Source organism: Bombus terrestris, chromosome 14, assembly GCF_910591885.1.
Source record: "Bombus terrestris chromosome 14, iyBomTerr1.2, whole genome shotgun sequence".
NCBI classification, from domain to species: domain Eukaryota; kingdom Metazoa; phylum Arthropoda; class Insecta; order Hymenoptera; family Apidae; genus Bombus; species Bombus terrestris.
In genome coordinates this window covers 8,460,753-8,473,069 of record NC_063282.1, presented here as the reverse complement: position 1 = coordinate 8,473,069, position 12,317 = coordinate 8,460,753, and the positions used below count along the sequence as shown (strand labels likewise).

At 40.5% G+C, this 12,317-nt stretch overlaps 1 protein-coding gene across 1 annotated transcript in view; it reads right to left on the bottom strand.

The window, feature by feature from the left end:
* LOC100644781 overlaps positions 1-12,317 on the bottom strand; it is a 162,961-nt gene that overhangs the window by 53,290 nt on the left and 97,354 nt on the right. The window contains exon 4 of the mRNA XM_012316508.3: positions 4,209-4,301. Coding sequence (XP_012171898.1) covers positions 4,209-4,301 — 93 coding nt within the window. The remainder of the gene's footprint in view (positions 1-4,208; positions 4,302-12,317) is intronic.

The following is a 12,317-nucleotide window of genomic DNA, read 5'->3' as shown; positions in this document are numbered from 1 at the left end:
TTGAAATCTCGCGTACTGCGGTTGAAATTGAAACACGCGCGTCCAAATCTTTCCTATCGCTACGAAAATCGTACTTTATCTGTTGTTTCACACTTTCGCTTCTCGATTATTTTCACGATGTCCCAAGCAAATTTTTAGTATAATGTAGTTTGGAAGTCAAACTAGTGGATGCAAAAAAATGTTGGAAAAGAACTATTTTTGCGTTGGTACAAAAAATTCGAAAAAATATTGTACACGGTTTTAATAACCAGCGGATGCCAAAAATACTGGAAAAGAAATATTTTCGCATCGGTATGGAAAATTCAGAGAAAGATTCGTGTACGTTCTATCGGAATTGATTTTTAGAATTTGTGTGTCCCACTAGTAATAGATACAAATTCTAGCAAAAAATTGTCGCCGACTATTCTAACAACTTAGGGGTGGCGACCACGCGAACGTTTCTGAAATTGAATATCGAAAAGTGCTTACAGAGACAATAAGGTATGTTATTGTTTCTCAATTCGCTTCTAGTGAAGTATGTTACGACGATTCGAAACTTTGTTTTCGATCGAAACGAGTGCATCCGCGGGTCGTTGGTATTCCAATACATTTTTTATTTCGAATAAGAAACAGGCCGATTAGACCATCAAAAAATGTCCGTATAACAATCGAAGAATCGAGACACAAATTAAATTAAATACAGGTTGATACATTGTACAATGATTTATTAGTAAATGCAAACGCGTTTCTTATTTTGCGTCGAAATGAAATGGGAACGTTGGCGAAGCAAGACGAATGCTATATCATTCGTCACAGCAGAATTTAATAAGAAACGCTAGGCCGGGAATAAAGCATGCAGTATCCTGTCATAAAGTTAGGCGCGTCTAATGAAAATTGAGTTCTGTAAAGGAGAGAACGTTTAGTCAACATTGCCTGTGCGGAAAGTTTCAAAGGCATCTCTTTAACGAGTGCAAATTGGCGTAATACTGGAAAACTGCCAGACAGCCAAATGGAGGTAATAAGATATTCCAGTCCGCTACCCATCGATTGTTGTAAGAAACTCCAAGTGTCTTCCGAACGCGACACTTCTCTGATAACGGTCAATTTTCCAGGAATTTCCCACGACTCCTTATCCTTTACTTTCGAATATTTCATCTTCATTACGTAGTTTAATCGAATCGTGTAGATTGTTCTTAGAATTAGTTATCGGAGATTAAAGTTACGATCCGAAAATGCTATTGGGAAGAAATAATGGAAAAAAGGAAAGATACGAGTAGAATTTAAATTAAACGACGTTGAATTAGAAGAAGAGTATTTTCGCCGTGTAAAGTTGGAATGGAACCGGATAGAACGACAATTCATCTGTTTTAGTCTTATTCGTGAGCAGTTGGAACGACAAATAATAATACGGTAACCCTATTTCGTGGTAGCACATACAAGGCAGAGTTTAAATTGGAAGGTGCCCGAGGGCGTCGCGTATGCAGTTAACAGGGGTTATCCAAGGCTCGGATATTCTAGCCAACCACTGATTGCAGTTAACTTTAGCCAGTATCCACTAGGATGATACAATGTAGGCGTGTTCTGGAACTCGTTTTGTATTATCTTTCAAAACAGTATTGCGTCCGTGAAATCCTTACTAGTTTAATTACCGCATTATATTTGGATATAAATGACCATATAATGCAGAGAATTTCTAGTAAACACAAATATAAGAAATATATTATTCCTTATTTTATTCAAAAATATGAATAAAAATAATACATCTGTGGATTCAACCTTGTTAATAGAAAATGCAAATGTTTAGAATTGGTTTTTCTTCGTTGTCGATATGAATATCTGATGATTCTCTAGCGATGTCGTTTAAGACTCGGGGGGATATAAGCAATATTACTCGAACACGAGGTCTATCATCCTGATGCCAAAGTTTGCCTCGTTAGAAGTTAGTTAGTATCGATAGTTAATTGATACGCGCTCTATAATTATTACACGATACACTTATACTCGTATCGTTAATTAGTCTGATAGAAGTATGATACAAGCATCTAAGATCCGTAACCAATCTTTAAATTGGTTGTTTCCTAAAGTAACGTTAATAATAGAAATGTAAATTTCAAATTTCCATCAACGTATTCCAAAGAAAAAATTATACTGCATCCACAGAAGTATCTCTTACTAAAGATTCCAACGGCGAAAACGCGATCGGTGCGGGGAAAATACCAAACGGACACCAAACGGGCAATTCGTTTCGAATCGAATGGGATTTCTCTTTCCAGTTGAAAAACAAATAAAACTTGGGTCGCACTTGGACAGCTTCTTAAGGCTGTTGCCTCGGTCTCGTGCGTTCGTTTCTTATTTCGAATCTCGCCAGTTCGACCACGAAGGTTATCGACCCAGCCCTTAATACGTACACTTATCACGCTGCAATGATCCTGTTAGCAACTTTTTTCCACCCTCTTCCATCGTTCTCCCTTCGCCTCCCTGTCTATAAGACAGACAGGGCGAGACAGACGGTTAAACGGGTGAAACTTTATTGGCTTTGGAAACCACGGGAGTGCTGGTCCGGCGTATCTCGCGCCGACGCGACAGGCCAAACTTTGTTGAAAGCGGACGAGAAAAAGCGCGAGTCGCGTTCATTCCGCGAAAGGGTCGCCCTTTGAAATAGACCAACTCGTCGCTAGTGTTAATTTATGTTAGAAACATAGGAACAAGGAAGTCTCGTCATCTACGTGCCTATAAATTTACTAAATCAACCCTTTGGCTTATAATATCGAGCGACACCCATAACAAAACATTCTGATTATAATTTAACAAAGTACCATTTTATCTGTAATGGCGTGTAGTTTCAATCTTTAGATTTAATTATAAACTTTTGGAGTGAAAATTTATTAATTTTAAACACGAATTACGTATTATGTTACAACATTCTGCATCTGACAGTGGTAGAGCGTAGTTATCAGAAAACACGTTTAAACAGATGGTCAGTGTATAATATTTGGTTATCGTAAAATTATACATATTTTGGAGGGAAATTCGACGCACAGTATTGACAGTTGCAGGAAATTTGATGCCTCCCTCGAAGCGCTTTTGGAGGATTAGCGATAGTTTCACGGATATTATTGCTCGTGAATTTTAATACAGGTGTTTGTAAAATTATTAGCCGGATCCGTGTAACGATATCGGAACATCCGCGGGAATAATTATTCTATTATTATGCGATTATTTTGCAACTATGTTACAATATATTCCTTGTTGTATTACTACACGTTAATTTTAAAGCGGCTACATAGTGTAGATTAGCCCATCAATTGCGGTAGAATTATCGCATTGGAAGTATTAATACGTTGTCAGGGAATACATTTCGCGTTTCTATACCGTAAGGACTCAATGCCTTTGTGCGTCCACGTGCATTCCGCAATATGTATATATGTTCCGTAGGGAACAATTTTTTGGTTTGCCCTTAATAATTAACTCTCGAGTGGAGAAGTTTGTAACGACAACGAACGAAACAAATCGATTCGAATTAAAATTCTTATTAACTGGGAATCGTGCGCATGAGTCAGGCGGGAGTGTTTGCTGGCCATTAAAATCACTGAAAAACAATTAAAAACGCGGCGGATGTATATCAATCGGCGAACGGCCGATTTTAATTGCGACCGACCCTCTATTAGTTTGCTATAAATATCCCTGGCTGCGTCGGCGTAATTGAAATAATTATCATGGAACGCGGGCAATCTGGTAATTAAGAGGCGCATCGAAACGAAGACAAAGTCGATGGTGTGAGGATCGGATCGCTGGGACAAATAAAACTCCGGTTTTAAATTCAACGTATCTGGTAAAGCGTTGGAACAAAACGTAACGATCGAGACAAACAAATTTTCCGCCAACAGCTGCGCCGCGATACAACGATTTATTTGCCCGTCTAATGATGCGTGGAACGCTAATTAATTAACCTTCGTCGACGCAGCTGTTGTTTAAGGATCGACCAGAGCTCCCGTTCATTCGTCGATAATTACGTGACAAATTTTAATTAATTCACCGTAATTACGGCGAACGACGAACCTCCGTGTGTTTCGTGGACACGCGTGTACACACACACACGCGCCTTATATACGTGATTGTCGTTTTTCGCGAATCTCACGTTTTCCTATCTCCATTGGGACACGTCGCCGACGAAAAACCGGCGAGAACAAGTTTCGGCACGACGATAATAAGAAGATTGCGAAACTTACCGACATCCTTGGAACCGCCCCATGTACCCAGTTGCGCTTGGCGTGCTAATCGAGACAATGCGTCCACGTAGACACGGGATGCGGCTGCGGCTCCTGGAAAATAACGAAACACACAGGGTAAATATAGCCGGCTGAACAGCAGGTGTATCGCGATTTCCTATCTTTTCTTTGTTCCCCTCACCGCGATAACTCAACGGCTCGCTACTTTCTCTTTAATTAAAAGGGTCCGCGTGGCGAGATATATCGAGTCTTAATCGTATGGAAGTTTTATCGATTCGCTCGGGAAGGCAACGTTTTAATTTCTCCTGTGAATTATTTAACAATCGCCGCATGTTTTTCCTTCCGTCGACTTTCAATTATATTTTAATTTCTTTCTCTTTGCGCGTGCATTAATATCAATGTTCTCTAGACAAATACATATATGAAATTAAAATAGATCACTGTTTAACCTTCTACGTTTTATTTGCTCTAATCGATCGATAACACGTTTGCTTCCTTTAATTATTAAAGTTTATAATAATTATACCTGTGAAGCATTGTTTGATAATCCTACGAGTGTTATTACCGCTTTCCATTCAAGCAAAAAATAATGCATCGACTGGGGTTACAATATTAAGAGATCGTAAAAACTTCGTTAACGTTCCCCTCCGTGATATATGTCAGTATCCTTTCAAGCCAGTAACAAAAAGGCCGAATGGAAGTCCAGCTCGTAGAGGAGCCGGTCAAAAGGGTGGACGAATAAAAACCCTGTTAGAGGTACTCGGGTTATCAATAAAGTACGATCATTTCCCACGAAAACTCCTCGTTAAAACCTATGGAGCAGAAAAATTTGGGCTGTACTGCGAAGAACACAGCACGGCAGGGCCGGTATGAGTAGTTGGAGAGTAGATCGGTGGAAATTGGCCGGTGTGTACCCTGTTTTCTCCGTTGGAGGATCCCTCATAAATACGAGGGTTGTTTGGTTCGTAACTGACTGCCGCGGCGCGGAAAAAGGACAAGAAAGAGGGAAGAGAAGCTTGGACAAGAGGCAGCAAGGATAGGAACGCGGTGTATAACAGTGTTGCGGTTGTTTTATGGCTACTGTAGAGAGGATCGTCTTCTTTTGTTCTCTCAAGATCAGGCTGTGTCTCTGCGACACAAAAGTGGACACTCCGGATTTAATTGTAATGACGTGAACGTCCGAAGTGCTGGAATAAAATATTTTCAACGCTTTGCTTCAACAGGAAAATGGATCAGGGTCCATGTACCCTATCAAACGTAAGTTCTTTCAAATTTTATCGATCGAGAACGATATACTCTATATTTTCTTTTAGGAAATCCTTGAATCGTTTCGTTACGAAACATAGGGAATAACGAGTATTTAGCTTTATACCTTCGCCTTCTTTGTCGTACTACTATCCTAAATTTTTTATCGATAGCGTGTAAAGTCTTCAAGACGACTTTTTAAATCTTCAGAAAAAATATCTCTCTTACTGACATTAACAAATTGCTTTCGGAAAGATTTCTACTATAAAAATTGTGGATGAAATCTTTGTAACTTTCACTTAAATCCGTTTGGCCCAGATTTCGGAATGCGATGCAATGGGCAATCATCCTCCATCTCGTTTTATCTTTCCGTACTCGTGAAACTCTTTCCGCTAAAATAGAGAGTAGAAAAAAAGAAAAAAGAAGGAGAAAAGACTGATCCGGCCTCACGTTACGTCCTCCTTGAGGAAAATGGCTTGCCCTCTCCATTCACCCCTGTTGAGACAAAAGCGAGGTATTAGACGGGCACTGCAGCCGAATACCAATGCGTTAAGCAACCGAGAAAGCTCCAGTCTTAAGTCGCACCCTCCACTTTAATCCTTTCCGCTTTGCTCCAGGAATCGTAATAATTGTGAACGCGCCGCGAATCCGATTTAAACTTGTTAAAGTTGCCCAAAAATCTTGGACCGTTTTCGCTTTTATCGGTTTACTCTTCCATCTTAAAACGCGAAAGTTTTATTTTAGATGAATGCAAGATAGACATTTGTACAATGTCCTTTTTGTAAATTTATGATATTCCCGTGGCAAATAAACTGCACGGTAATCTCAGTTTTATTTTATTTTAGAAACGAAACATTTTACTTCGATATCTCTCGTATATCATCGACCTACTTTATCGGAAAATTATGGAAATATCTTATAGAAGCACCTCTCGCGCTAGTAGAAATAGGTGAAACTAATTAATTTCCTTTCGGAACTCGCAGCCCAGCCTGTGTACCGTATGGAAATTCAAACGACCTTGGAGCTTATAACCTCCATCAGAAACTGGAGTTCCATTCTGTTTCCTGGTCCTTGTCCGAATAGCTTTGCTTGACGGGGGGAGGCTACCCTCACTCGTTACGGTGTTAATTGTTATTCTCGGTCGTTCTCCGTAATTACACAGCGGTTCACAAGCAAAGGCCCCACTCGACATCGAGTATATAACTCCAAGGTTTCCCTGCCACGCTAACATCTCTCGTTGCAATTGGAATAAGAATTCAGCGGTATGAAATTAATTATCGACTATTTTTACCCAACTCCCTACCGAGCACTTTGCACGGCAGGTAATTTTATTTCAAACCGTTCTCCTTTGAAATCAGAAGCAGATTAAAATCCTTACTTTGGAAGATCGAGATTACCCTGTTTGCTTCTTTTCTGTTTGCTACCAATTATTCCAGGAAACTTATTTCGAAGAGCTATTTCTCAATCTTTCATCATCCATTCCACTGTAACCATTTGAAAGAAAAATTTTTATCTCGAGGGGTTGATTTCGTTCTCGAAGATGGAGGCCAGAAATTTACGTACAGTAGCTCGCGAAAGTATTTGAACACCTACTTAGAAAATTTTTAATGAAATTACCAACTGTGTTATTTGCTGGTGCAGACAATACATTTCTCACATTTTTTATTTTTTCCGCTCGTAAAATAATCTCTTGCTGATTGTCCCCCTCCAGTTGATAACTAATTAGTAAGTTACATATGCTAAATAAATTTTTAAAATTCGACTGATTCTTTTTCCGTAGAATTGTCTCTACCTCGTCTGATCTATCAATGCTACGAAACTTTTTATATTCATAGAAAGTTTCTAGAAGTGTTAAAGTATTTTCGTGGGCCACTGTAATTATCAAGAAAATATAAAGAACGTCTGATGAGTGTTCTTCTCCAGATGAAATTCACCGGCAATTTGCACGGCCAGAGATCGATCTCCGTGAAGAGGGATCGTTTAAGCGAAATCATTGGGAATCCCATTCGGAAAGGCGAAGATCCCGAACGGTACGAGGAAAGAAATTCTCAAGCGACGACGCGGTCCCTACTCGGAAATGAATCGGAAGAGAGACGCATGTAATCAAGCGGATGTCGACACGGAATTTCGAAGAGGTCCCCCCCCCCCCCCCCCCGATACCAGGAGATTTCGAATATGACGCGAGGGTGCAGATTTCCAGAGTATTAGCAACCCCTCCGGTAACCACCGACAGCTCCACATGCGTCTTTTATCACGGAGCGTGGGTTCTGACCTCACGACGACGCAGTCGCGTGAATACTTCAGACTAGGGAGTTCCACGACCTTTTTTCTTTCTATACTTTCCCCCTTTGGCCTCCTCCTTTCAGTTTGGTTTCCCTTCTCGCGCTTTTCCACCGTGAAAACGAGTCTGGCTACCGCGATAATCAGATTCCGTGATAATTGAGCGCTTTATCAATCTGTTCCGAGTAGAATAGGTTTCGTGATTTGGAAAATTGCTTGTTATATGATTTTTCATTAGGAAATCGTCAGAATTCTTTTTCTGTCAAACCGAAGATCGAAAGTGGGAAGGTATAATATTTCGGAGAAGAAATTGATGAGATTGATAAAGGATTTTCAGATAGCATAGGTGTCGTGAGTTGGACAATTTACTTGTCATATAGCTCCTTTTTATTCGACAAATATCGTTAGAGATGATATTTTTGTGGAACTGGAGCTCGAGAGTGGACAGAAGATGAAATTGACGAGATTGATAAGGGATTTCGTTGGTGAAAATTAGATTATCGATGGATGTAAAATCTGATTCGTTCGGAATATCATAATTTCACCCCCTCGTTCAGAAATCGGCGGATAATTGAAGATTGAGCCTCGAGACAAACTTTTGGGAGAATAAAGTTGATTGATCAGCCTTCGAAATTCATTTCAGCGAACGCAAATACGATATTTCTGCATTAAACTTCGCTCTTTCCTCTTGAGAGGATCGATCAGACCATTTACATTGAAACATCGCGCAAATTGTTTCCTTAAATCGAGACCCGATTTAATTTTCCTTCTCTGTTATAATGAAGTGGTTGCTAAATATTTCACGCGTAATTTAACTCAGTCATATGGAATAATATTATCAATAGTATTAATATTAATAATGTAAATATTAATATTAATAATGCAAATATTAATATTAATAATGAGATATTTACTGTCATTAATGTTAATACGTATCCAAATTTATAGAGAATTTGAAAGTTAGCATAAATTTACGCGACCGAGTTCAAAACTTGGAATAACACATTCATAAACATTCTGTCAAGTTTGACAATTATTAAACGCCAGTTTTATTAGTATATATTGCTTTTCAAAAATCAGTTTAATCGTATTATAAAATTCTATGCTATCTAGTTGATGATTATAAATAATAAAATCAATGCTTTGCCATTTATTCGTACGTTTATGATTAAAATGCGTCTTGTTCGACATAAACAAGTGTTCGAATAATTTTAAACGACGGTGTACATTCGATATATCGACCTATCATGATTTTCTGTCCATCAAATGAAGGAAGAACAAACATTGAGGCTGCTTCACCGCGTAGCACAAAGAATTTATTTCGCAGCGGTGTCGGCCCCGGTAATTAGAGAAACAGGCCTTCAATGGTTCAAAGAACACGGCGCGCAATCGAAACGTTTCCTGATAGGGACGCAGCATTAAATCACGCGCTCGATGGCAGGCTAATTAAGCATAGTCCCGTAGCGTGTAATGCGTTCGTCTCGGCGCCAAGCGAATTAACTCAAACTCTCGATGGCTTAACAAAAACTCTCCACCCATTCTCATCGTTTCCACCCTGTTTCCACCTTGTTCCCAGCCCATCGTTACCACCCCCATTCGTCTGTGTCCACGAACACCGTAACGAGATGTGGGTCTGAAAAACGCAAGCTTCGTCGTTGCCATAAGGACGGAACAGGGGATGGTGGTGTTGGAGGGGTAAACAGGACGAGAAAGGGTCTGAAAGGATGCGACTGAATCGGATTCGTCGTCAACTAATTCGTTTCAAAAACCGGAGGCGACGGAGCCAGTCAATTAGTGCCTTCCGCTCGCTATTCTGTCGGGGCGACGCGAACAGGAACTCGTTCGTTCCTCTTGTGTATCCTGGGGAAACCTGCCTCGGAAATATGGGATTTTCCATCCGAGCTATTTAAGAGCGATGACGACGACGACTATCGTTGATTACCTGCTTGGATTCCAACCGTGGAATCGCGAATGCCATGCAAGCTTGTGAAAACGTTCTTGATCGAGGCATTTCATTGAGAAAACGAACGTTCCCCCGGAATTTAAAATTACCGGAAATAATTTCCACTGAGAGTTTATCCATAGGTGTACGTACGCGATCGATTTCGAACGTAAATCCAGCAGTATCTATGAACCAAAATAGACAAACGTCCCGTTAAAGATTTCTTTCAGCGCGATCAGCGTCGTTGAAATGCAATCTTCGGAAGCGCTTTCCTTTCATCTTGATCTCAATGGTTACTCTTAACACCTCGAAACACGGAATCGTAGGTCGCGAAATAAGCCACGAAAAACGATTGCAGCGAACAGTTACACGTCCCGGCAACATATTCCGAGAGAGGAAATCCACATGTAGTAGCTTTTGTACTACACGCGTGTTAATTCAATACAAAGCGTGAAATACGCCGGAGGACAGGAACGGTGGGCCATTCGCGCGAACGCCTTTCACAAGCGTTACCAATTCACAGCCGGCTCGTTTGTCTATTAAACAGTCTAACAGGATGCTTTGAAGCGAGTGTTTGAGATAGACTTAAAGTAGACACCGACGAGAAGGAGGAGAGAGACGAGCCAGAAAGGAAAGAGGTCTCATTCGCGAAAATTGCCGCGAGCTCTGCTCTTCTCTCTTTCGCGCCAAACTAGAGAACCGGATGGATGAGAATGAGAGTTCATCGGCGAGAACGAAAAAATGACGTAGGACAGGTGAACGAAGATGACAGGGGCGTGCGCTCGCCGGGTCCAAGGGGAACACGCAGATTTTTTAAAATGAAATTTCTTGCGGCATAGCCTGACCTGAAACAATAAATAAAAGACACCTCTCCAACCCGTACCGACAACAGGCTCTCGCAACGAGAAACGACTGGTTGAGGTTGAAGTATAGGAGGTCGGAGTGCGGGTGAGCTCGCGTTCAAGAGTACCATAATTTACGCTCCACTCGTTTTCTCCTCGTGTATACCTAACGTGTACGAATGAAGCATAAATTCAGCCGCGCCTTCTCTCTTTTCTGTCTCTTTTTCTTTGCCCACCCCGAGCTACTACCCCCTCTCCCACGGGTTCTCACAGCCTGAACAGGAAACTTAACGTTTAGCAGCGCGAAAAGCCATGGATGAGAAACAAGAGAAGGAGAAACCGAGGTGAACGAGGGTGAAAGAAGAGTTAAGCGGTTGCAGGGTGGAATAGGGACGATGAATAGAGAAATGAAATGAAGGAAACGCGGCTGTGTTGCTCGTCGTTGTCGGTTCGGTATTTTCACGGTTTGTTTGCAGACAAGTTACAACTGTGCGTGAATGGTGACTTGCGCTGGATTACGATGGATGTATGAATTCTGGCGTGAAATTGTGATCAGTGTAATTTATTTCTCCTATTTATTTGTCAGAGAAATGAAGGTACAGACGTGAAATATATAATAAAAAGTCATGGGTTAACTTGTCTTCTTTTTTATTTTATTAGGACTGAAGTATAGAAAGTTTATCGTTATTTACGAGTTTTCTTTTGGTCGTTTTCAGCACCTGAAGCTGAAACTACTGTTAGTACAGTTTTCTAGCGCACTCTAGGATATGTTATTTATCGGCTGGAAGAGAACGAGACGCGGAGTACGGTGAAAATAAAGAACGTAAAAAATGCGACCATTATATTTTTCATGAGGTTAGCGTGGATAATCATCGAGGTATGAGAGAACAAAACTCGGGTACCTTATATTATACTCGAGCCGCCATTTTATTTTGGACAATCGTATTCTCCAAATAAACGCGAGAACGTCTTAAAATTTCACGAGAATAGTCTGATATATCGGTACCGAATCTCTGGCGTTGAATCTTTTTTTGAAATTTATCTGCGCTTTAAGCTGGCCACAGCCCTTGCTATTTCTCAAGAGTTTATCTTCCCTTTGTTCATATGGAAATCAAGCCAAGGAGAAAAAAGGCACGTAACATCGCAACCACCATGAATACAGATTACCTTGCTTCATTTTATTAAACTCGCTTATAATACTCCAAAATTTAAAGTATCAAGCGTACAAAGCCCTCGAACGAGGACTTGTTGGTCCTCTTTGTCCAAGGGTCAAGCTTGGGTAAAATGTTGCTCTTTCAGAAAAATGTTGTACGCTAAATTCTCCGTGAGAGAACATGCTTTTTCACACTTCGCAGGCGAACTGAGTCGTTTGCGTCCACGTTTAATCTGATTACTAGGTTCTAGCTTTCCGAAAAGTTTGAAAATATTCTACGATGCTTATCTTAACTCCCTTGAGTCGTATAATTGTTCAAGTCAACTCAAAACGTTTGAAACTTTTTTCGATAAAAATGAAAATTTATTTCGAAGAAATTTAGAGGCGAAATTTCCCCAGGATAGATTAACGAAACATCTATTCGGACATTCGATAGAAGTAGAATTTCGAGGCAAGCTATAAAATCCTACAAATTTACGAATCTACAAAACTAACACAACTTCGATAACATCGTAAGCTGGTTGCGTTCGTTCGACTTTCTTTGGAGCACAAGCCGGACTAGTGTTGCGGAAAACGTTAGACGAGCCAGATAACCGAAAGAGAAGCAGAGAGCAGAAATATAAAATCGAGTAAAGAGGAGGCTGGTA